The sequence below is a fragment of the Aulonocara sp. 'chitande type north' Nkhata Bay genome, linkage group LG8, assembly GCF_057382095.1.
Source record: "Aulonocara sp. 'chitande type north' Nkhata Bay isolate Kocher_YH1m ecotype deep benthic linkage group LG8, A_spYH_male_GT1.1, whole genome shotgun sequence".
In the NCBI taxonomy this organism is placed as follows: domain Eukaryota; kingdom Metazoa; phylum Chordata; class Actinopteri; order Cichliformes; family Cichlidae; genus Aulonocara; species Aulonocara sp. 'chitande type north' Nkhata Bay.
Genome location: NC_141351.1, coordinates 18,959,741 through 18,983,499, shown reverse-complemented (window position 1 = coordinate 18,983,499; position 23,759 = coordinate 18,959,741). Strand labels below are relative to the sequence as shown.

General features: G+C 38.2%; 1 protein-coding gene across 1 annotated transcript; it reads right to left on the bottom strand.

The window, feature by feature from the left end:
- Positions 1-1,881: 1,881 nt before the first annotated feature.
- On the bottom strand, positions 1,882-17,404 carry LOC147323632 (5-hydroxytryptamine receptor 3A-like). The gene is made up of 12 exons (XM_086304897.1): positions 17,368-17,404; positions 14,770-14,835; positions 10,756-10,821; positions 9,627-9,790; positions 8,980-9,024; positions 8,737-8,846; positions 4,432-4,601; positions 4,151-4,308; positions 3,242-3,452; positions 2,997-3,170; positions 2,784-2,854; positions 1,882-2,546 (listed from the first exon to the last, which is right to left on the bottom strand). Exons 1-12 carry the CDS (start codon positions 17,402-17,404, stop codon positions 2,322-2,324), a joined length of 1,497 nt encoding a protein of 498 aa, XP_086161023.1. The 3' UTR covers positions 1,882-2,321.
- Positions 17,405-23,759: the final 6,355 nt, after the last annotated feature.

Here is a 23,759-nt window from a genome sequence, read left to right as displayed (position 1 = left end):
ACTTCTCTCGGGATAACTTTGTCGGAGATGAAATGCCGGGTTGCTAGCGAAGCTCCAAATGCTATCCAGACCACCGACAGGTCCCGCATGCCACAGCCGCTCTATCACGTGATGCATACTGCTCCGACGTGCTAACGTTCTGAGGTGAGTTACGGCGTGTTGCAAGTTTTGTGAGGTGCTTTCGTGATATTTAATGGATCGGATTACATTTTTTATTTTTCTCCGATATCCGATCCAGTAATTTAGGTCAGTGTCGGACCGATACCGATACGTAATATCGGATCGGTCCATCTCTAATTCCAGTGCACATGTTGCAGACACTGGATAAACCTGATGGTGAACGGCAGTCATGGCAGGCCTCCTGCCATCCCTACGAGATCGGAGATTGACTGTGTGCAGTGTCTTTCAAATTGTCTGGATAGAGAGCTGTCAGCCATGTCGTCCTGTAAACTTTGACTGCAAATCTGTAGGGCTTACTCCAAATAATACTGCAACTTGGCTTTGCAGAACATCAACTTGAATGGCACAGGCCATAGGACAAATCAGTCAAATGTGGAATGCTTGGAACAGACATAAGATAACCACTCTAGGAGTGTCTGTGCTCCCAGTTTGAACATAATCCACATAACCAACTCTGCTGCTCAACCCACTTACAAATGTGGGACCATTTCAGGGGACATAAACAAGCTTTGAGCAGTATAAGATTTGTTGCCAAGAAGCAAGAAATAGAAATAATTAAGCATACATTAATTTCCTTATATGTTAAGATATAAGTTTACTAATACAGTGGGATGCCAAAGTTTGGGCAACCTTGTTAATAATCATTATTTTCCTGTATAAATCGTTGGTTGTTACAATAAAAAATGTCAGTTAAATATATCATATAGGAGACACACACAGTGATATTTCAGAAGTGAAATGAAGTTGATTGGATTTACAGAAAGTGTGCAATAATTATTTAAACAAAAGCATGCAGGTGCATAAAGGGGCTGTAGGTTCTGAGAGGCTTGTGGTGAAGCTTACTGAACATTAAACATGTATATATGTCCTAAATATATATTGAAACATTATTTTTGACTGCAAAAAGCAAAGAATAAATGTAATTTAAATTGGACATGAGGTCCACCATAATTACAAGAAAATCATTTAAAGGCTAAGGAGTAGAAATATAAAGCTGTGTGATATGGTCTCATATTGCAATAAAAGCATACATTAAATATAGTGCATTTTCTGTAAATTCAGATATATACGTATAAAAAGTGTGCCGGTCCTGCGGGACAATGCCTGATATCACAGATTATCAGTCCAGCCCTGGCTACATATATTTTCCATCTGTAAATAATGGGTAAATAATATCGCCATGTGGGAAGTAAAGAAAAAGAAACAGCTTATCTTTAAAGCAAAGATAAATGCTACATAGCTAGCTTAAACAGTTACCACACATAAATCTTACATTTTGCTGACCTGGACATTTACATTGTATAGCCAGAAATGTTCCGGTAGTATTCATTTTCACATTAATGTTGTGCCATAACATAAAGTTGATCAAGTATTTTTTCAGTGTCAGGTAAAAGCAGGGATTTGTGTGATAGGGGCTGTAAGGCAGGGTTAGCTGGGTGTCTCATATGCTGTTGCTGAACTTGATGTTCTTGTGACAGCTTTAAATAAATGCTAGTTAGTGCATCTGATAGCACAGCAACTATCTGGCATTTTGACTAAGTTAAACTCGAAGATGTTCGGCTGGAGGGCAAAGGATCACATTACTGTTTTTACACAGCACAAAATGAAGAATTAAGTATAATATAAAACAATAGACAGTTTAATATCATCATCTGATATAATTTGTCATACTGCACCACCTTAAATATAAATGTACATTTTAATAATGTTTTAAATGTTGGAATTTTTCTATTGCGATAAGGAGCACTGAAAATAATCATGAAGACTACTACACAAGTTTACCTCATAACTGGTTGAAACCAAACCTTTGATGCTGAATTTCACAATTTTGATGCTACACAATATGCGACAAATAACAATGTCATTTCCTTGCAGCTTTTGTTACGCTGGGGCTCTGAAACCACCACAGTAAAGTGGAGCAGAAATCACTGTTAATCACTGTGATTTTTTTTCTTCAGCTGTGGGTCTGTATTTCTGATGATGCTAAATAGATCACTAAATATAAGAAGTGAACACCTTACCAACCTGTACTCAATGGGACATTTGTTTTCTTCGGACTGATTGAAATGAATGACATTTATGAAAAAAATAAATAATACATAAGTTCTGTCTCTTTTAATGAATTCATATTTTATTTTACTTCAGCTGGTCCACCTTGAAACAAGAACTGACAAAAATACAGTGACTGCTGTGACATAAAAAATGAAGTAAGCCCTGTTGATTTTTTTTACCATTCTGGCCCAGTATCCGAACTTCTCTTCCTTCTCGTTACTGCTGAGCAGACTTATTGTTTTCCCAATCTTTCTCAGTTCATCTGAGACTTGTTCAAGACCAAGGGACACCTCTGTCAGCTTGTCGCTGCTTCTCTGCAAAAGTTTTGTTTTTACATTTTAAAGAAAGTTATCAACAAATTTAGGCCACTGACTGCTACTACATTTGACACAATGGTTTGTTTCTATTGTGACTGAAATAAAAGGGTTTTCTACTAATATACAAACAAACATCTTGATCTCTTTCTCTAAGTAATTTCTCAAATGCAAGCTCAATGATTTTTATACTTCACTTTAAATAAATAGCCCTTTAAAGTGTAGCTAAAGTCTCACCTTTTCAGTCACAGATTGTGTTTCATCGGCACTTTCATCACAAACAGATGCACAGTCACTGGATTTTATTCCTGGGAGGATATAAGACAAAATGATTAAGGGTACACAATTAAAATGATAGATTTAAATGGCATGTAAATGCTAATGTTAATGTGTGGGTATTTTAACCATAACTAAAGATAAACCTGTTTTCATGAGTTTAGATAATCTCACCTCTAACACAGAAGTTGGCTTTGCACCATTTGTCTCCACAATTTACACTCAGGTTTTGCTCTTCATCTGTCTCATTGTGATGGGCTGCAGAGTCTTTCTCAATCAGATACATCATCACAATAGTCTCCAGGAGGCTGAGCAGCATCAGGGTAAAAGTCCCAATGCAGTAGATAGCTGAGGAGAGCAGACTATGTCAGTAATGTAATTTATTAATGCATTCAGTCAAATAAACCCCACTTTGTTACCTATAAGTGGAACCTTTTTTGAAGTGCTGGGCAGAATGTCATTCAGAATAAGCTGCAACACTGTGACAGCGAGCAGGACAGTGACCTTGAAGCTGAGTTTCTCGCCTCCAGCATCTGGGATCAGGAAAGAGGCCAAGTCCAGAACCAAGAAGAAGAGCACTGGAGAAATGAAATTGGCAATGTAGAGGACTGACCTCCTTCTCATCGTGATCTGTGCAATAAAATATAATAATAATAATAATAATAATAATAATAATAATAAAGAATTCCTTATTGCCTTTTAGCTGTTGTTGGTTTCTTGTGCTGCCTGCAATTGTGTCTCCTCTAAGAACTTATCAAATATGACCAATAACTTATAATAACATAAAATAATGTTTGTAATACAAGGACAAATGCTTTGCTTTAAAGTTTTATTGGATACAGATGTGGTTTTTTTTTCCAGCATAGCAGGAGTAAACTTTGATAATCTTCTGTATGGAACAGCAAGTTTACAGTATAAGCCATGATGTGCTGAGGATGTGGTAAGTGGCTGCAGGCCTTTTTAGATTGTACTTAAAAGAGGGTTAGGAGGATAAAGAAATCTAGTACTTGTCCAATAAATGCTGTGTATGCTTCAGGGGGAACGAAACCACAAGGAAAACAACTTTTTTGCTGAGTTTTTAAAACCCTTTCAAAACAAACTGCAATTTTGTTTTCATTACAAATGTTATTAAAATGTGGCTAATGACTCAATTTCCACATCTGTGTTTCTGCTTTAACCTCCTAAGACCCAAACCCTTTCATGGCATGCATTTTTAATTTCTCTTTGCTATTTGGAAATCTTTGCAAAATTTAGTATTGTGGTCTAAACCTAAAATGTGATGTCCCAATATGTGGACGCCAGGACCTAAGAGGTTAAGAAGTACTTACCGTGTAAATAATTACAGTTTGATGTGGATACATAATGCTGGATTTGTTTGTGGCTGTCAAGTTCTCGAATGTCCACTCGTACTGGGTCCACATCATGCTGCGTGTCAAAGTTGTCATCGATTTATTGTTTTTGTTGTAAATTAATTCTATTTCATTATCTAAAATGGAATAGAAAAATAAATGTGAGCAGATGAACAAAGGACTATGTGTTGTGATATTTCATGGTTTATATATATGAGAGTACGAAAAACACATGTAAGTAGAACTTGATATTGACTCACCAGAATGCATGATAGACTTGAAGGAGATGTTGCACCTTTGAACGTCAAAGGGAAATTTGTAGACACGCATCCTGCAGGCAGTTGTCACCACCTGCTCATTTGTGTATTCGACCCCACCATACCAGTGAATTAAGAGATAAGGACTTTTAGTCTCTTTGTCCTTGTCTGTCCTGTATGAGAGCAAATGAAAACAGATTACGGCACAAAATATGGTACGCACATATAGTGTAGCGCAGGGGTCTCAAACTCCAATCATCGAGGGCTGGTGTCCTGAAACTTTTCCATGTGTCCCTGCTGCAACACACCTAACGCCACCGGTGGTGTTGTTGTCCACGAACCGTCTAGTAGTGAGTATTTCTGATATTTACTCCAGACCCTTAGATGTAGAATCAAGAGAGTGAGTAGGGGTTGGCTGCTTTCAACATGGACGATTCGCCTGGTTTCAGCGTTCCTGGTCAGGATAGCAGCAATGACGATTGTGATTATGTTATGAACTCAAAGACTGAATTCGTTCCCTTGAAAATAATAGGGGTCATATTTCTGAACTGTTTAGCTCCAGTACTGAAATCACCAATCAGGAGACAGTCAACTCTGATGCTGTGATCTAGTTCTGCCGTTAACGATTATGTTTTTGCTTCTGTTTGTGTTAATTTGGCATCTGACTCTACTGAAAACCCTGTTGATTCAATGTCAAAGACTGTTTCTAGTGGGGGAAGATGGGGAGTTCTGAATATCATTCCAAAACCCACTGTGCTTTTCAACTAGCAGAGTCCAAAGAGACAGTAATCCCCTCCGAGGCTGTTAACTCTGTTTTTTGCGTGACTGAACTCGCTGCCTCCGAGTCTAGGATTAGTTCCAAAGCAACCAGAGAGTTGTGAGGACTTAAAGTGTTAACCCAGAGTCAGTCTGTACTTCAGGGAGAAATGTGAATGCAGCATCTGGGAGCTCAGGCTCCGATGAGTTTTCCTCTCCACCACATAACTAAATTTAACACATTTGCTTTGCAGTCATGTACACTTAATGTGTGCCCTGAAACCAAGCTATGGATGTTTAAATCATGTTTCTGTAGACAATCCTGTTGTGAAAGTTTCTCTCTCTGGGGGAAGGTTCAAGGATTATGGGGCACCATTTGTAAAGTGAAACATGCTGAAATTAACGGCAACATTTCTCCACATTTAGCTCAAAACCTTACAAAAACATGTTTTTTCCAGTCTTTTTTTTACAACATTTAGTAAAATATTTGTAACTTTTTATATTTAAAACAAAATTTTAAATGTTAAATCTAAGTGTTAAATATTGCTGCTTCACTTCTTGCCTACCAGCATGTCCAGCGATTTAGCTGAAAACATCGGAAGATCTGTTTTGTCGGCCATCCAAAGGTTCAGCAGTAGTTCACCCTCAGCAGCTACAGTCTCCACTTCACAATCGCCACAGCACCTGTACAGCTAAATCGCTAGGAAGGGAAGGAGCTGGCCCAAATGGTGGCCGAGCTGGCAGCCACACAGCAGGAGCAGGTGGTGGTGTTGCAGTGTTGGCGAGAAGAACTGCAGGACCAGGTCGAGTGCAGCATGCAAAGGATTTGGCGGCTCTGATCCAGTCCTGGTCAGCACCACGGCGACCCCCACTGATGTGCATGGGAGTGGAGAAGGTCTGGTCATTTCCGGCCCCCAGGATGCGACCAGCCAGGATGCAGCCTGTCCCCTCACCCATTCTCACTCCTTATGGGGGAGTGGCTGGGGCTCGGTAAGTGCCTGAACCCATCCCAGCTCCTCGAAAGAGGACCACGGAGCAGCCACCGTGTCGGCAACCTGCACAGCCAGAGACGGAGGAGGGTCCACGTCTGCCAGAGGTGGAGGAGCTGCGCAAGGGGCTTCTCCTGCTGGAGGCGGAGGCCACATGGTTGGCCCCCGGACCAACCTCGTAACTGCCACCACTGAATGAACACATTCGTGTTGATGGGCAGGGGCCGGGGGTGCCGACGGTCTGGGCCAGTCCCCTCTCCTGATCGCGGGGGGGGAGCAGGTTCGGCCGGATGGCTCCCCGGCCTCAGTTGGGCGATAGGTATGTGGTGGGGCGTGGTCAGCGGTCCTGCTGCTGGGGAGGTGAACGCACCTGCAGGGCATCCGCAATTACACCTCACCGGGTTAAAGGTTTCTAGGTCCTGGATTTCAGTGTAGTTGTTGATGTGAGTTGGGCTGTGAGCTGCAGAGCTGCAGCTGACTGAGCGTGTTTGTAGCAGCAAACTTGATAAGTGTTAATAAAGATGCTGAAAAGCATGTATGTGTGGACATGTCTGACGTGTCATTATTACAGTCATATTGTACTCTATCCATAGTTTTCAATCAGACTCACTACTCTGACATGCAAAATATTACTCCATTGTGACCACAAATAGACAGTTGGTAGTAATGTAGGACAAAGGTGGTTGTTTGTTCATCTGTCTTGGCTCGTCTATCCATGGAGGAAAAACAAAGATTTGAAGAGAAACTGAATTTTGGAGACTTGTGATCCATATTCTGTTCCAGCAGCTTTATTTAAATCCCTAAAAGTGGTGACTTCTCTCGCAGAGCTCCAGTTCAGTTCCAGTTATATACATTTTCGATCTGGATGGGTAAACAATGCCACCATGGAACAGGTGAAGTACAAGAACTTGTTCATCATTGAAGCAAAGGTAAGCACTACATAACTAGCTCAAACACATTAAATCTTACAGTTTGTTGACCTGGACATTTGCAGTGTGGAAAAGTGCCAGAAAGTCCACACAGAATTAATTTGTCACATTGATGTTGTGTATTGCAAGTAAAGTTATTCAAGTATTTTTTTCAACGCCAGGTAAATCATTCCTACAGTTTAAATGAGAAACCCCTAACTGCCTGGGTTACTGTGGAGGAGCAGGGATGGTGCAATTTGGCCTAAGGCAGGGTTAGGAGAGGTGTGTTCATATGTTGATGCCATACTTTACATCCTTCTGGCAGCTGTAAATAAACACAAATTAGTGCATCTGATAGCACATAAACTACATCAACTATCTGGCGTTAAACTCAAACAAGTTCAACAAGTAGACGGCAAAGGACCACAGTGCTGTTTTTGCCTGCCAGGTTGGCATGTCCCAGTAGCTTTGACATCAGGTGAAAACTATGGATAGATTAAGAATGGGATGTCACTCAAGTTCATGTGTGTCAAGGCAGAAGAGTGAATACTTTTGGCAATATTTTGCATGCAGAACCAGTCCGGTGGCGACCTGCTCCACATCAGGTACACCAGCAGCTTATGCAAACCACCTGGTCACACTTTTTCACATGCCTTCAGGAGTACCCATCATTCACATCACACCCATACCTCACTGCTTTGGCAGGAGCCTTGTCTTTCTGTCCTCCTATTCTCCCACATGTCCCTTGAAGACCTGAGGAACAGCCTCTATGTGCTCCTGTCATGACTGTTCCTCTTAGCAGTGCTCCACCCTCTCTTCACTGTAATAGCTCTTCCACTTTATCCCCCTTTTTCACCATGGGTCACACTGATTCCACCAGACTTCCTTTACTCTCATGTGATATCTGACAGTGTATTCCAGATAGGATGGCCACTCAGATGCAGATATTTTGTTACTTAATAGGCTGTTGTTGCATATGGACAAGCGCCTTATGTGCTTTAAAAAAAAAGGGTGCTGAGGCTTAGTGGTAAATGTTTACATAAGTTGAGAACTTCTTGCGAAGTTCTCATGGTCACATTTCACGTTTTGATTTTTAAGCTGCCACTGGCTCTGCTTTTCTGGAAGTAAGAGAACTCACCTACTTGTCCTCCTTTATGCTGTTAGGTCTAGGCGATGCTTATTTGAAAAGGACTGAGGCAAATTGGAAAATTGTTCTGTGGTCAGACAAATTGAAATTGTATATTCTTTTTCTAAAATCATTGACACAGCATATTCTGGACTAAAGAGAACAAGGATGGGTTGTTGTCAGCACTCAACTCAAAACACCTGCGTGTGGTATGGAGGTGCATTAATGCCTATGAAACTGACAACTGGGAGGCACTTTACTAAAGCACACTGCAAAATACTTCAAAATAATATTCAACAGACAGACAGCTAGAACATCAAGGTTCTGTGAGGCTGAGATTTATAAGAGTGATGTTTAAAAGCACAATGTCAATATTTAAGTTAGCAGTTGTTAATTCTAACCTTGTCTTGGCTATATTCCTTTTCAGTTTGCAATTCATTTGATAAATTAAAAAATATATACTTAGTCTTCATCATTAGTGACTATATGTGCATCTGTAAGTGTGGGTGCGTTTCCATATAAAATTTACCTTTCTTCAATAGTTATATCTGGCATCCACAAATTTGCAGCAGGAAATGTTATATTTTCAAGTCCACAGAAATTATCTGGGTTCCAAAATATGAAATGATTCCACCAATGCTACACAGGATGGTGTGAAAGAGAAGAAAAAGATACAAGCAGAGAAAAACAGAAAGAAAGGATTAAAAGAAATGAATATAACACATTTGAATTTCAACAACGGAAAATTGTGTATTTCCAAGAGAATACTCACATATTGAACCCAAATGTAAGAAACAAGGCTCTGGTCAGTTTTCCTCTGTGAGCAAAGAAAACAAACATATTGTTAGTTCAGCCAGGCTTCAAAGTTGATTTTCCACATGTGGGGAAGGAAGGGTGAGCAAGTCCCCAAAAATAGTCAAATAAAAGTTATGAAAGATAGGAATAAAAAAATGTGTAAGAATGTGTAAACACTGAAAAAGTGTTTTAAAAGCTTAACACCCTTGATGTGTTGCACAGTTTAACACGTTGTGTGTGTTATTTTCAGAATCTACTTTTATGATACAGCATATAAACAAAAGTGGAGGCAGTACACTACAATGTTGACTGAATGTGGACGACAACATTTTCCAGTGGAAAAAGCTCATGATTTGTTTGTTTGTTTGTTTGTTTGTTTGTTTGTTTTAGAAGGGGACGTTTACAGATAAAAGAAAAAGAAACAAATATTCTGTCAGGTTTAATTAAAAAGAAAATACATAAATGTCAAAAAACTAAACAGTAAGGAAACTAATAGTCACACTGAAAACAAATCATGGAAAACAGAATTCAGAAGTCCAAAAAACACAAAACATTGGGTCAAAGACCCAGAACAATGACCTATTCATTATTTGAAAGGCAGCAACATTAGCCAGAACAACTTACCACATCTAAGATGGCTTTAACTCCCATAATATGGTATACGGGTGTAGCATCACTGTAATTTTCCACAGGCCTTGTCATAATGTACATATCCTTGTCTTGGGTCAAGTTCAGGTGGTTAATAATGTCAACATATCTGCAGCTTTTAGTACTATTCTCTTCATTTTCTGAAATGATATAAAGACACATTGTCAATGAATATAAAAATGGTATAAAAACGCTAACTTTCATGCTCATCTTAAGCGCATCATAATCCATAAAAATTATGAACAGAATCGGTGACAAAGAGCAGCCCTGGCGGAGCCCATCAACCACCAGGAACGAGTCCGACTTACTGCCGGCTATGCGGATCAAGCTCTTGCAACAGTTGTATAAGGACTGAATGACCCGTAGCAATGGGCCAGACACCCCATACTCCCGGAGCACCCCCCACAGGACCCCCCGAGGGACACGGTCAAATGCCTTCTCCAAGTCCACAAAACACATGTAGACTGGCTGGGCAAACTCGCATGCACCCTCAAGTATCCTTGAGAGGATGAAATGCTGATCCAGTGTTCCACAACCAGGACGATGCTTTAAATATTTTAATTTTTTTATTGATACAGTATATAATGAAGTTGGGATCGAAAGCAATGATATGATGATCTTGGAAAAGCAAAATGTGTTTGGAACAACAGTGCATTCAGATCATAATTCTGATTGCATAAGCTGCCAGAGGGGATCTTAAAAAGAAAAAAAACTGAACCGTGGTCATTTCTATAAAGGCCTTAGTGTTGAACTGTTGTTGCAATATTTCACAGTAAATTAAACAGTAAATTTCACTGTTACATTTAGAGATTCTGTGCCTGAGTCCTGCTTTTTCCAAGCTGCACCTTGACAAAACCCTGCTTATCAATATAGCTATAATTTTATGCAACTATCTTCTCATAATATCCCATTAACTCATCTCACAATTCCCCTTCATTACAAATATTGATAAATTGCAGCCCCCAAATTTTTTTTGCAGAATTTTATTTGAAGCACTTCAGTTTCTTAGATTCTATGACTTGATTAAACAATACAGTGGCAGAAAAAAACATTTTAAAATGTATAAACTGAATTTCTGTGAACTGTTGAAGTGTTTGTTCATTACCTCTGGTAAAGATCTCATTGAACATCTGTTGGTTATCTTCAGGCTCTATGCTGGAGGCATTTCCCCCTAGCAGAAAAAAGTACATTCAGTTCAATTTTATTTATACAGCACCAAATCACAACAGTCACCTCAATGCATTTTATGTTGTAAGGTATTGACACCACAATAATATAGAGAAAACCCCAACAATCAGATGACTGCCTTTGAGCAAGCACTTGGTAAGGCAGCAGTGGTAAGGAAAAACTCCTTTTCTGTCATGGCCCCCGTGTCTCACTGGCTGGTTCGGTGTTAGGCAACATGTTTATTTTTGTTTTGTTTTGTGCTCTCTCTCCCTCCCTCGCTCTCTCTCCTCTGTCTCTGCTCTTGCCTCTGGCCCACGCACCTGTGCTAATCATCACACCTGCCACTGATCTCCTGCAATCCTGAGCACTATTTAGAATGGCCGTTCTGTCCTACTCGTCGCTGGATTGTTGAGTAGCCTACGTTAGTCTACCCGGTCAAGCAGTATCTAAAACTGTGTGTTTACAAGTCAGTTTCTGATTGTGTTTCTTTGTAAATAGATTTTCCCTGGACCTGCTCCTGTAACCCTGTGTGATTGTTCCCAGGAGCAACTGAGTGGCAAAGCGTGCGGAGACATGAGTGACTGAAGAGGAGAGTGGTTTTGGAGAAGTGGAACATGTGTGTGGACATTCCCTTTTCCCTGTCACAACAGGTTAGGGGTGACGGAAGGAAGACAAGACAAAAGACACACTGCCATCAATAAATGCACAGCGGTGTATAAACATATAATAAAGAAAGAAACGCTCATAAACATCCTGTCTGGATTAGGTGACCCTAAGTCCTTCCAACGTTATGCTGCTATAAGTCTATGCTGCTGGGGGTTTCACATGCCACAGTATAAAACAACATTTTTTTGAAATTCAGGGATCTCAGTCTATATGGTTAGGAGGCATAACCATTGTGAATCTATTTCAAATACAACCAGGAACAGCCCTAAAAAAAACCCTACAAAATTACCTCCAGCAGGCTACAGCATCATGTGCATGTGTTTCTGAACTGTCAGGAAGAGACTTCATGCACATTACATGAACTCCTTGAGTGATTCCAATGGTCAAATGAAGGCCTCCTGACTCTTTACATCTATGACATGTGCTCAGTGCAAGTTGTGCCAATTGTCAATTAATTAACCAACATCACTTTAACAAAATTAGAAATGCTTGCTTCAGAGCCTCATTTTTAATTGCTTCAATTTCTCCCTTCTTGTGACTTTTATTTTGTATACAAGGACTTGAGATGTGAGGAGAGGAGTTGAAGAGGAATCAGGAATGTACAAACTGGAAAATAAGAAAGGAAGCAAGTCATTTTTTTTACGGTTGGGATCAGAGCCGTCACAAAGCTTAAGTTAACTAAGCACCAACTTACGGCAGCCAAGAGCAAATAGCTTCCTAAAACATTTTTTCATTAATCATGATTATTTTTTTTTATTGATTTTGCATGTGTGAGATATGATTCGGATATTATGGTATATATGGATATGAATATATTATGGGGAATGTTTTTGTGTCTGTATAATACTGAGCTTTAATTTTTATTAAAGTGATTCTCAGTCGGTCACTGTGGCAGGCTGGTTGTCACAGCCGGCAACCATAATTTAATCATGCCCACCCTATGGCATTTTCAAATGTATACGCTTTGGAGAGCGTTTTCCTTAACGAAAACGCCGTCTCAGCGAGGAAGGAAAGCCAAAAAAGAGAGAAAAAGATGGACATGGCCTTAAGGTTTTCCCCGCATGCCAGATCTCACTTCAACCCTTGACTTTACTCATTTTCCTTTTTCACACCTTGGCTCATGTAATGAGACGCATGATCAATAATGGGTAAATGATCTTAAGGGAGAACTCCCGCAACAGACCTGGGACTCTCCACCATTTGGTTTTAGAATTAAAGAAGCTTCTCGGATGAAAGGTGAACCACCTTCAAGAATCTTACAGAATTTCAGTAGCTTTTCTTTCCAAGCACCTTAGAAAACTTTTATGATTGTGTTATAAGGATGAGCTTTGAAGTGGGCACAGGTGTTAGGTTTTGTAGTGTTAAAAGCTAACCTTGAACAGTCTTTTGAGGAGTTTAGCAAGTTTAAGACCAAGACATGTTTTTGACAAAGGATCCAACCCTAACACAGCGTCTTATCAGCTAATAAAGTGAGTTCAGCCCAGGATTCAAGGAGGCTTTCTGTAAAAAGGGAAAGACCATCTCTGAATCGAAGAGGAGGCATAAGGGTACATCTTTCACCATCTTACAATGCTGTTATTGCAGCCATTTCTCAAGTCTGTGAATGGTGCTGATCAATTGTCTTTGATCAGTGGTTGTTGATCAGTGTCATGAACATTTTCATATTAATGACCAAGAAATTGACCTCACAATTCATTGTTGGCCCATGGTGTTAGTTTCAGTCATTATGCAGATGTACTGTTTAAAAGGTTGAGGAAAACTGCATTTAGCTGAGACTAAAGAAGTCATTTGGATAAGTGATGAAACTTGAAAACGCTACATCCAAATAAACATAATCAACTTTTTGGGAGTCCTCCATGAAGTTTTCCATCCCTGAGAGAGTGAGTCAGAAGAGAGCGGCGAGCAAACCATCATGCAGCTCGGTTAGGCTCGTCTGTCCATTGGGAAGAGACAGATACCTAACTTCTGATGAGTGTTTCTACTGTGGAATGAGATGAAGTTTTGTCGAACTGCCTCGTGTGCCAGCAGGTTAAGCCCAGCAGTAACTTTAGAGATACTGGCGGGCACAATAAATGATGACATATGTAAAATGTAAGAAGTAGAGTTGGACCGATCCGATATTACTTATCGGTATCGGTCCATCTCTAGTAAGAAGTGCAAGTTTCATGTCCAATCTGTTTTCCTTTGTGGGTTTCATGAATAAGAAGGGTCAATTAAGGGCAGAGCCAGCCAAGGTCCAACCATTGGTTGAGTGAGTTCCTCTCAAAAGCAAACAACTTCAACACTTTTTGGGCTTTGCTCCTTTTTACCAACGATTTATTATTGGTGAGTATTTGGATTTTTGCGAGATTGCCTTGCTGTTCACCCACTTAGCTCCTCAAGGTTGCCTTCCACTGGGATAACTCGTTTTGACAAAGCTTCGACGCCCTGAAACAATGCTTCGCTTCTACTATGATCCTGGTTCATCCTGAGGAACCATCCTGGGCTCTCATTTTTTACTCAGTTTAGCTTTACCATAACCCAGGGGTGGGCAACTCCAGGCCTCAAAGGACGGTGTCCTGCAGGTTTTAGATGTGTCCTTGATCCAACACAGCTGATTCAAATGGCTAAATTACCTCCTCAACATGTCTTGAAGTTCTCCAGAGAGGTAATGAACTAATCATTTGATTCAGGTGTGTTGACCCAGGGTGATATCTAAAACCTGCAGGACACCGGCAGGTTTTAGATAGCAGGTTTTATAGGTTTTAATAACCTATAAACCAGGTTCTCTCAATGTGAAGCCTAATACTTTGTCTTGAAAATTTTCTTTCGATGAGTCTGTGAAGGAAGAGACCATTTTGCTTCCCTCATGTGTAATCCGATCCCTCACCCAGGAGATTAAGTCACTCATCCGGGATGTCCAGCAAGCAGAGCCAGAGTAGGAAATGGACCACCTAACTGTAACTATCTAACTTATCTGCCATTAAAGGTGAGGTTTTCAGTACTCTTGTGGACTGCAGATGATCCAGTTCCCCTTGATCAATCTCTGTCTGCCTCTGGCTCCTGGGAGCCATTATTTTGGATTCCCACCTTTATTTTCAAGTACATTTTGTGACACACACACATACACACTCCCCACTTGTCACTCTCTCCACCTCTCTCTCTCTCACACACATTAACATGAACGCACGCACACCACATAAAGATTGTTGATTTATGTACCTGTCCATTTTCACATTTTTGTGTTCCAGGTGCTGCATATTTTTGTTTTTTTTATTAAATAAGTTTTGAAGTGTTTTTTCATTACCTCTGGTAATAGTCTCATTGAGTGTCTGTTGGTCATCTTGCAGCTCTACGCTGGAGGCATTTCCCCCTGACAGAAAAAAGTACATTCAATTCAGTTTTATTTATATAGCACCAAATCACAGAACAACATTCACCTCAATGGACTTTAAATAATGACCCTACAATAATATAGAGAAAACCGCAACAATCAGGTGACCGCCTGTGAGCAAACACTTGGTGACACTGAATCAACCTAGGGACAGTCTACCTCAGCATTATGTGTAGAAAAAGACAAACAAACAGACAAAAAAACTGTCATATACATTTAATGTTTAGTCTGATTATCTCATAAAGATTTGCTGTAGTATGATATAATGATTTGATAAGGGACTAGTTGTGTTTTGACAAATGCATACAATTAAAACATTCTCGAGCAATTTTTAGCTGTTCCTCTCACAGATTTCATTCTTATTACAAGCAAAAACACTCAGTGTAAGTGTTTTTTAATTTCAAGTGTAATATGACATTTAACATGTGTAGCTATTCTGTCTTATTTTATCTTCATGAGATAAAGATTTATAGGTGTATCAATGCTTAGTAATCAGTATTATTAACAGTAATAAAGGGCCCGATGCTTGGTTGGGATAAAAGATTCTTTATGAAGGAAAGGAAACATTCCTTTTTTCAGCGAATGATCACTTCAGTGAGAAATTAAAATATGATGGGACAGGATGAAAACTAATTTCAATGTGCCAAACATTTCATTTCAGTTTTTTCCTATTTATAATTGCTGCTTTGGTGCTGAAGATATTTTTCATGACTTGTTATTTTAGATGCACGAAACAACATAGTAAAATCATGTTGGGCACAATTTAAAATGCAGTTTTGATAGTGCTTTTGAAGAATGTAGTTTAGCGCAAACCTATTGAATAATTTTTATATCATAACCTAAGCATGAGGAAAAACATAATCCAGAGAGAATCAACTTTTGAAAGTTTGGGGGGCGGAGCCCAAAGGAGGACGGGTTACTGATGTTATTGGTCACTTTGAAAGACACTTCAGGCTACATCATTAAACTGAGTTACACTGCAGCAGTGTTGTCTTAATTTGGAAAAAAAGATTGCCGAATTAATAATTAACAATTATTGTTTGCTGTGTAACAGTGGAAATCCTGACAACAATCACTGGATTACATTACTGCTGAAGAAACTGTTTAAATCAAAGGATTCTAAGGCAAGTTCTGAAGCCTCTGCACTGCTGTCCCTGTATTATATACTGTAGCTTTTGGGATTTAAAAAATAAAACATTTAAACAGCAAAATTTAAACCTGCCAACAAAAAGTTGCTCAATCTCCAGCAAGGACATGTTACAGCACATACTGTTGTGTTTTTGCTCGCAAGTTATTGTTCCCCTAAAAAGCTCCAGGGGATGAGGGAAAGTAACAAAAGGTTTCCAGGTTGAAAAAAGGAGACAGGGAGGTAAAATGGTTAAATTAACAGGTTTTATTAATGTTTCTATTAATAAAAGAAAGAAAACAACAAAACTGTTGATAAACTGAAAATAAGCCAAAAAGGGTCGATACCCAAATACACTCCTCTCTGCACAGAAGGAGCAATTAACCACCACACACATCGCTCACTAGCTGCAACCCAACAAGGCTTTCTGGCACTAGAGCTCACTTTTCTCTGGCCTTAAGTATTCTTAATTGCTGATGGGAGTCAGCTGTACAAAAAAGCTGGCTCCTAAGGCAGGAGATATGGCAGAAGACACCCACATAAGGTCAATTTCAGGAGGAGGGCCTGCTAGGGCCGCAATAGTTATGAAATAAAAATAATTCCATGTAAGTGCACTTGAATTCTCTGCACATCATTTATGATCAATATAAAGAAATGGAGGCAGGAGGGTAATTCATTCTTAACTTTACAAAATGCAAGAAAGAACGATCATTCCCCTCTGACCACTGCAGAATTTCCTGAACACTTCTTTTTTTTTCTCTTGAATACCTCTTAATAGGAATTAAGCATAACTTAATCTCTGTCTGTAGTTGTCATTAGGAATTAGTATTTGGATGTCCAATCATCCACAGCAGATTTAGAGGGCTGTAGAAACCACAATTTTGTAGGCAGGAAACAGATATTGCTTTTTATATACAAAGTGTATAATACTAAATCTTTACAAATATCAAAATCAGGTAAATGGCTAAATCTTGGACACAAAACACACACACATACACTACAAAAATTTGCAGGTACATAGATGACCAATCTTAATAAACTTTTCTAGAGCAAGAACGTTTCTTTTATTATATCCAAAACTTGTAATGCTCTGCTTTCTGGTTTCTCCTTATCTTTCATTTTTACAATTTAATTGTAAAAATGAACATTGCATCACATTTCTGAAATACGCATATTTGTATTGTGTTGGAAGCAGAGCAAGATTTTATAATTCAATTTATAATCCCTTGTGCCCACGAGAGATAGTACCCTGAGTGATGGCAGCACATAATATACATGTTGCAATCATCTTTTCTTCTTAACCAGAATAAAAGCCTTAAATGGTAAAGCAGCAGAAATTATAACCTGTATGAATTTTTAAAAATGCAAAAATTAAATGCACTTACCCATGAAGAAGAGCAGGAAGAAGAAACCTGTAATCATTGTGGCTTTGAAAGATCAGTGATGATCATCGCTCTCTCTGTGGGCAGGAGATGATTCCTGCTCTATTAATGTAATGGCCTAGAAGGGGGCAGGGCAAATATAAAGACCAATCATGGTTTTATCCCAATATCAATCCTAAGACCAGTGTCTTAGGCAATAGACAGAGCAATTAAACTAAGTGAAAATCTTAAATGCTACAGTTAAAAAGCTTGTGACCAGCATTGCATCATGTATCACACATACATAAGTGTCACAGTGGGGCCAAAAGTCTGACAAATCACAGGTTTGAAAATATAATATGAAGACAATTTTGTATAAAAACAAAAGTTAAATCATAAAATTTGGTTTGTCTCAATTTATATGCAAATGAGACCAAAATTGTTAGTCCCTATTTAAAAAAAGAAGAAGAAAACAAAAAAACAGGGTCAGTATTACTAGCCCCCTGAAAAAGTGGCAAACCACTGCTGTGCAATTATGTGCTTTAACTTCGTAATGCTCAAAGCTTGTAAAATCAAGTTAAACTTGAGGATTATCTTCCAGTTTACAATTAGTATAAAACAGCAAAAAACTGTTTTGAGGATGCATCAAGCTGACAACAAAAGAAATCAGTTTAGAAATAACTATTGATGCTCACAAAGCAGTAGATGGATATACTGTAAAAAGTTACACAGCATTTCCAAGTGTCAAGAACAGGAATGAGAAGAATCATCAAGAAATTCAAAGAGAGGCACACAGTACAAAAGAAGCCTGGCAAAGGTAGGAAGTCAAAATATTTTAAAGACTGGAAAGAAAACTAGTTAGAAGTATCTAAAAAAAAAACCCAGAACAACTGCCAAGGCACTAGTGAGTGACTTAACCATCTTGGGAACTGTAGTTTCAGAGAAGATCATCACTAAACCCAGCTAAGGACAGCCTTTATATTAAGCATACTGGAAGCATGTGCTTTGGGCAGATAGGATGAAACTAGAGCTCTTTGAAAATACTTACTAAACTACTACAGGGGACGGTGGAAGTTTAGTGATGCAATAGAACGTATAAAATGTGAATTGATTTTTATTATTAATATTATTGTTTCAAAATGATATGACAGATAACAAGCTTAGGCAACAAATGGACACTGACTTCTTGCACTTTATAAGAAGTAACTTGATATAAAAAAACAGGTTTTTTGGAAGAATCCAAACATATGACACATTAAGATGCTAAAGCATTTGACCATCGACAAATACAAGACTCATGTTCATTGTTTGTGTTAGATGTTGATGTAAAACAACACAATATCTAGGAAATCATTTACTGCACTGGCTCGGGTAAAATCAGGATGTGGGTAAATGCTTTTACATGTTTGCATCTTAATTTTAGCATATCGAGACTTTAGAAGTGGTTTGAGAGAGACCACAACAAGTGTTCCATCAGCATAGGGAGTGACTGGAAAAGCTGAGAAAGTTACTGACAGTGTAGGTTTTCAGTCATCCCAGTCATGGTAGTCCGAAAAGCTTGCAAAGAAATTTCCTGAAGATCTTTCACACTTTATCTAAGAGGCTTCTTCAGCTATAAAACTGAAAACGTTCATATTATTAACATAATAACTCAATTTGTCTTCTACTGGTAATTTTCATGTTCAGCGTGTATTGACACCAGAACATAAATGCATGCACTTTAGTGTCAGCTTTACGCAGCTTAGGGTTCAATTCTCTCATAAGAACAAAAAGAAAACAAAAAAAAACAATATACTTTCCTCCTTTTTTTGTGGACATTATCACTAAGGCTACGTCCACACACACACGGGTATTTTTGAAAACCCAGCTTTTTCTATGCGTTTAGGGCCTTCGTCCACACGTAAACACTGTTTTGGATCACTGAAAACAGAAATTTAAAAAGAAAACATTTTAAAAAAAACACCTGTGTCTTTGCGTTTACATGTGGATGGAGATATTTTTTAATCCTTCAGAAAGCCCGGAGAACTATTGCTCAAGAATGTTTGGAAAATCACAAGACAGCCTATACCCCTGGAGGGAATATAAGAAAATATAAAGTAACGAGAGATCACTTAAGCGTTTTGCACAGTACTATATGGAACTAATCTAGCTGATGTGTTCCCAAAGAGTGACTTGTACTGAGTAAAAAATCATTATGCTCCACAAGCTAGTGTTATCTCCCTTGTTAACATTTTTCAGATGCAAGTTTATTGCACATTTATTTGTTTTGACATCATTCAATGAAACTTCAAAAAGGGATCAAAAGACTGTGGAAAATAGATACAGATACAGCTCAGTGCACGTGAAGGCACCAACGAGAGCTAGTTGATTTTGCACAGCAAAGCAGCACAGCACCAAATTTAAACTTTGGATCTTTTTAGTTGCCCTAAAGGTGTTTTATTGATCAAAACTTTTGTACTTGTCTTTAAACAAGTTAATTTTATACCTTAAGTTGGACATTTTTAACATGGGAGTATCTTCTGTGTGTCTAATGAGGCACACAGATCTGTTGGTTGTGCAATAAATACACAAAGACATACCAAGAAATGAGAAGAAAAGAAGCTTTTATTTCAACAGTGTTATGTTACTGTATATGTTTTTAGAACCAGATGACAGGAGTTTGATTTCATCATGCTAAAACATGAAGTGTCTGTAAATGCAGGATTTACAACAGGAACTATATTTTCTTTATATTCCAACAAATAAGCTGGTAACTTAATATGTTCTTAGAAGTGCTACACTTGCAATAAATTATAATTTAAACGTGCAGCCAGTAATTTTTATTTTATTTTACTTTAATAGAAAATGATTCTGTATTCATAAATATACATAAAATACTGTGAAGTTACAAATTCCTACCAACCGATGCATTCTGCTAAATGTAAAACTAATGTGTTAAATATATATAGGAGCGATTCTACAATTTGTGTAGATTGCTATGCTCCTCCGATATATTTAAATACAGTAACTGGGAAGGACATTTCCCCTCCACCTAATCACACTTTCACATTTTATATGGAGGTACGTTTAAATCTAGAAGTCCAAAGTGATTGTTACTGACTGGCCTGCACAAAACCCTGAGTTAAATCCCACTGACAATCTGTGGGGTAAACTAAGACCAAGATCAGAGCCAGAAGACCATCAAGTCTGGGGAGCTTGGGAGGTTTGCCAGAGAAAAATGGGCTGGGAATGTTGAGCAGACGTGTGTGAGACTTGTAGAAAACTACAACAAATTACTTCAGGAGGTCAGGTGGGGGGTTCATAATTTTAACCATGGTTTTTGTTTTTTTTGTGAAAAACTGTGTAGCTCTGTGTACAAAGTAAAATAATGTAACCATCTAAAAAAATATATAAAAAAAAAACAAAACAAACTAGGGTGTTTGGAAAAACTGTGCTACTTAATTCTGAATTATTATTAATATTAGTATTAGTAGTAGCAGTAGCAGTAGAATTTCAAAAGTTAGCTCAAACAAACAGACATCTTGCATTTTTTTAAGAGGATAACAGAACTTCCTGTAACCATCCAAACAACCATTGAAGAGCATTTATGATACATTAAAATGTAAAAGTATTTGAATTCACAACAACCACTCAAGGCTGATGTTCATGCTGTGTGTTTGAGATATTTATGTAAAGCGACTTGAAAACAGCAGTAATTGCAATATATAAATGTTCATAATGTATCTGGGAAGTCATTTCCTCACAATCTCGGGTAAAATCAGGATGTGGGTAAATGCTTTTACATGTTTGCATCTTTATTTTCAGCATATTGAGATGTAATAAGTGGTGTGGGAGAGACCACAGCAAGTGCTCCATCAGTAGAGGGAGTGAGGCCGTGTTTGGAAAAGGTGAGAAAGTTTATTGACAGTGATTTCTTTTTGTTGTTGTCTACTGTCTGTCTATCTGTTCAGATCTTTTGTAAGTCCCGTGTATGTTCTCCTGACTTCTTAAGTCATTTTCCATGTTGTTCCTAGGTTTTTGTTCTGGACTTTGTCTGGATTTGTTTGGATTTGCCAGGTTCCACTCATGCTGTCCTGACAACCTTTGTTACCTGGTTAAAGGTAAGTGTTTTCCAAGATGCCTTTGTGTTCTCCACTTGTGATATTTTCAGTTTTCCCAGACAATTAATCTTCACCCCTGTTATCTAAATACCATCTACAAACTCCTGCTACCTTTTAGTGCTGATATTTGTTGTACCTCACACGTACGTTTGCAAATGTGTACAATTCTGCCTTGATATTTTACCGCTTATCTCCTCTCATTGATATCAGACCCAAAGGTATTGTCTAAAACCCTCCAGTCTTGCCACTATCATTTCATTATGGCTGTTAAGTGATAGTACTACAAATGTGTGATCTGGTGTAACTGATATTGTGATAAACAGCTCTGAAATTCATATATCTGTCCTCTGTTTTCCTCATTCTCTCTCTCCATCACATTTGCTTCATAGTTCAAATTAATCTTTGTTTCATATTGTCTGTAGCTCCTCTCCATTTATGGTGGGCCAGTAGTGACAGAATTAATTAATTTATATGCCATAAAATAATTAATTAAATGTTTCATTGGTTGATTACAATTTCAAACATATAAATGATTAATTAACTATGTCAATAATTAATTAAATGTGTAATTAATTAAAATAAAATTTTAATAGAATAAATAAAAAAAGAATTTACTAAACATTTTAAACAAAATAAATGTGCTTTTAAGTAATTATTGAAATATTGATTCAATTAATTAATTCCACTTTTAATTAATTAATGAAATGTTTAATAAATTATTTAATGGCATATTTAATTGATTCATTTTGTCACTCCTGGCCCTCCATACACTCTAAGGTCGTGCCCCAAATTTCCAGAAACAAAGCGCCTCAACACCAGGGCGGGGAGTCTGATTTGACCCTATTCTGGATAGCTGTTCTAATTGCTCTAATACAGACTAAAGAATACGAAAAATTGCAACAGCAGTTTGAGTTTTTAGCTGTTTAACATGACCTAAATATTATATGTTAGGCATTTGTCTGTTATAAGAACTCAAGTAACTTCTCAAAATTTAAAAAAAAACTGAAATATTTAACTTTCCAAAGTAAGCATGACCACATTTACACAAAGCTCCAGTGGTGTGGAGATGAGAACGATATTGAGCTTCTCTTTCCAGCTCTCAGATTAAAGAGTAAGGCAAGTTATGGTAAGTCTTGAGGAAATTAATGTATGTAAACATGGACCTGTGTGTAGGAGCCGAGTCCACATAGAATCGGTCACCCATACAGAGTGTAGAGGGGTGACATTCATTCACATTAAACTCTACCTTATGTCAGCTTTATTCGTACCTTTCCTATGGCCAGTAGTTGTACTAAAGGTACTCTCACTGTTTTAATTATATAGAAATGTAATTTCTACTCAGTTTTCCAGTTTAAGAAAATCAAAGATAAAAACAGAGTAACTATTGTGATATTGCTTTAGCTTCCTGTCTTTCCCAATCTGAATGACATCACTGGGAAAAATATTCCAGGGAACAGCTAATGATACTGCCTGGAAAAGCTTTTTAAAAGGAAGGAAGATCGCTACAGGGAATGACAGATTTCTCCTGTTATGGAAGTTTGGAAATGATGGAATAGAAGGTTAAAACAATTATTACATTGTCATGTTACTAAGTCTTGGACCAAAGGTTTTAACTTTTGTGATATCGCAATGTGTTCATTTGGATTTGAGATGCATTTCCTGCTCAGGCTCTATATTTAATCATCTGAGAATGCTGAAAAAATCTTACATTTATTGAGTTTTGTACATATTTGTCATACACAGCTCCTAATTACAGCACTTCTTTCAGTTTGATGTCTGGACTTTCAACTATTACAACAACTTGATTCTTTCATTCTTCCTCCACCATTTTGTTTGCCTCTGTGCTTTGGATTGTCCTGTTGCGTGACCCCACTTGGTCCGAGCTTTAGCTCTTGGACATGTAGCCTCTCATTTGACTCTAGAATGCTTTGGTACACAGGAGAATAGGGCTGCAGGGGCTGATTATTTTAGCAGCCAAGTATTCTATTGATTCCATCGAATAATTAGATAAGACTTTTTTTCTTGTTAATGATCAAATATTCAAAATTTATAATTATCAAAAATAAATGTTACAAGAGAAAAAAATACCAGGCTTCTAGAATAAAAGTCCTTTATCAAAGGAACTAAACCTTCAATGTATGGGTAGGGTGTGGTTTTGGCTCAGCTGTACGGAGGAAAGATGGAGGAAGAGCTTCGGGGTTCAGTGCCAAGGAGATGCTGAGTGGGACAGATGCTGCACATCATCTCATCAATCTCTCTTATTTATGCAGAGGATGCCGGGGCCTACAAGCTCCTTTGAAACACTGATAGTGGCTG

What these genes read in the sequence shown, in the direction of transcription:
- LOC147323632 (XM_086304897.1), bottom strand. Translation starts at nt 17,404, where the DNA reads ATGATTACAGGTTTCTTCTTCCTGCTCTTCTTCATGG. An exon ending in TTAAAGCCATCTTAGATGTG is followed by an intron (nt 9,025 to 9,626) that starts GTAAGTTGTTCT and finishes CTTTGCTCACAG; the next exon opens with AGGAAAACTGACCAGAGCCT. An exon ending in AAACTGTAATTATTTACACG is followed by an intron (nt 3,453 to 4,150) that starts GTAAGTACTTCT and finishes TTTATTGCACAG; the next exon opens with ATCACGATGAGAAGGAGGTC.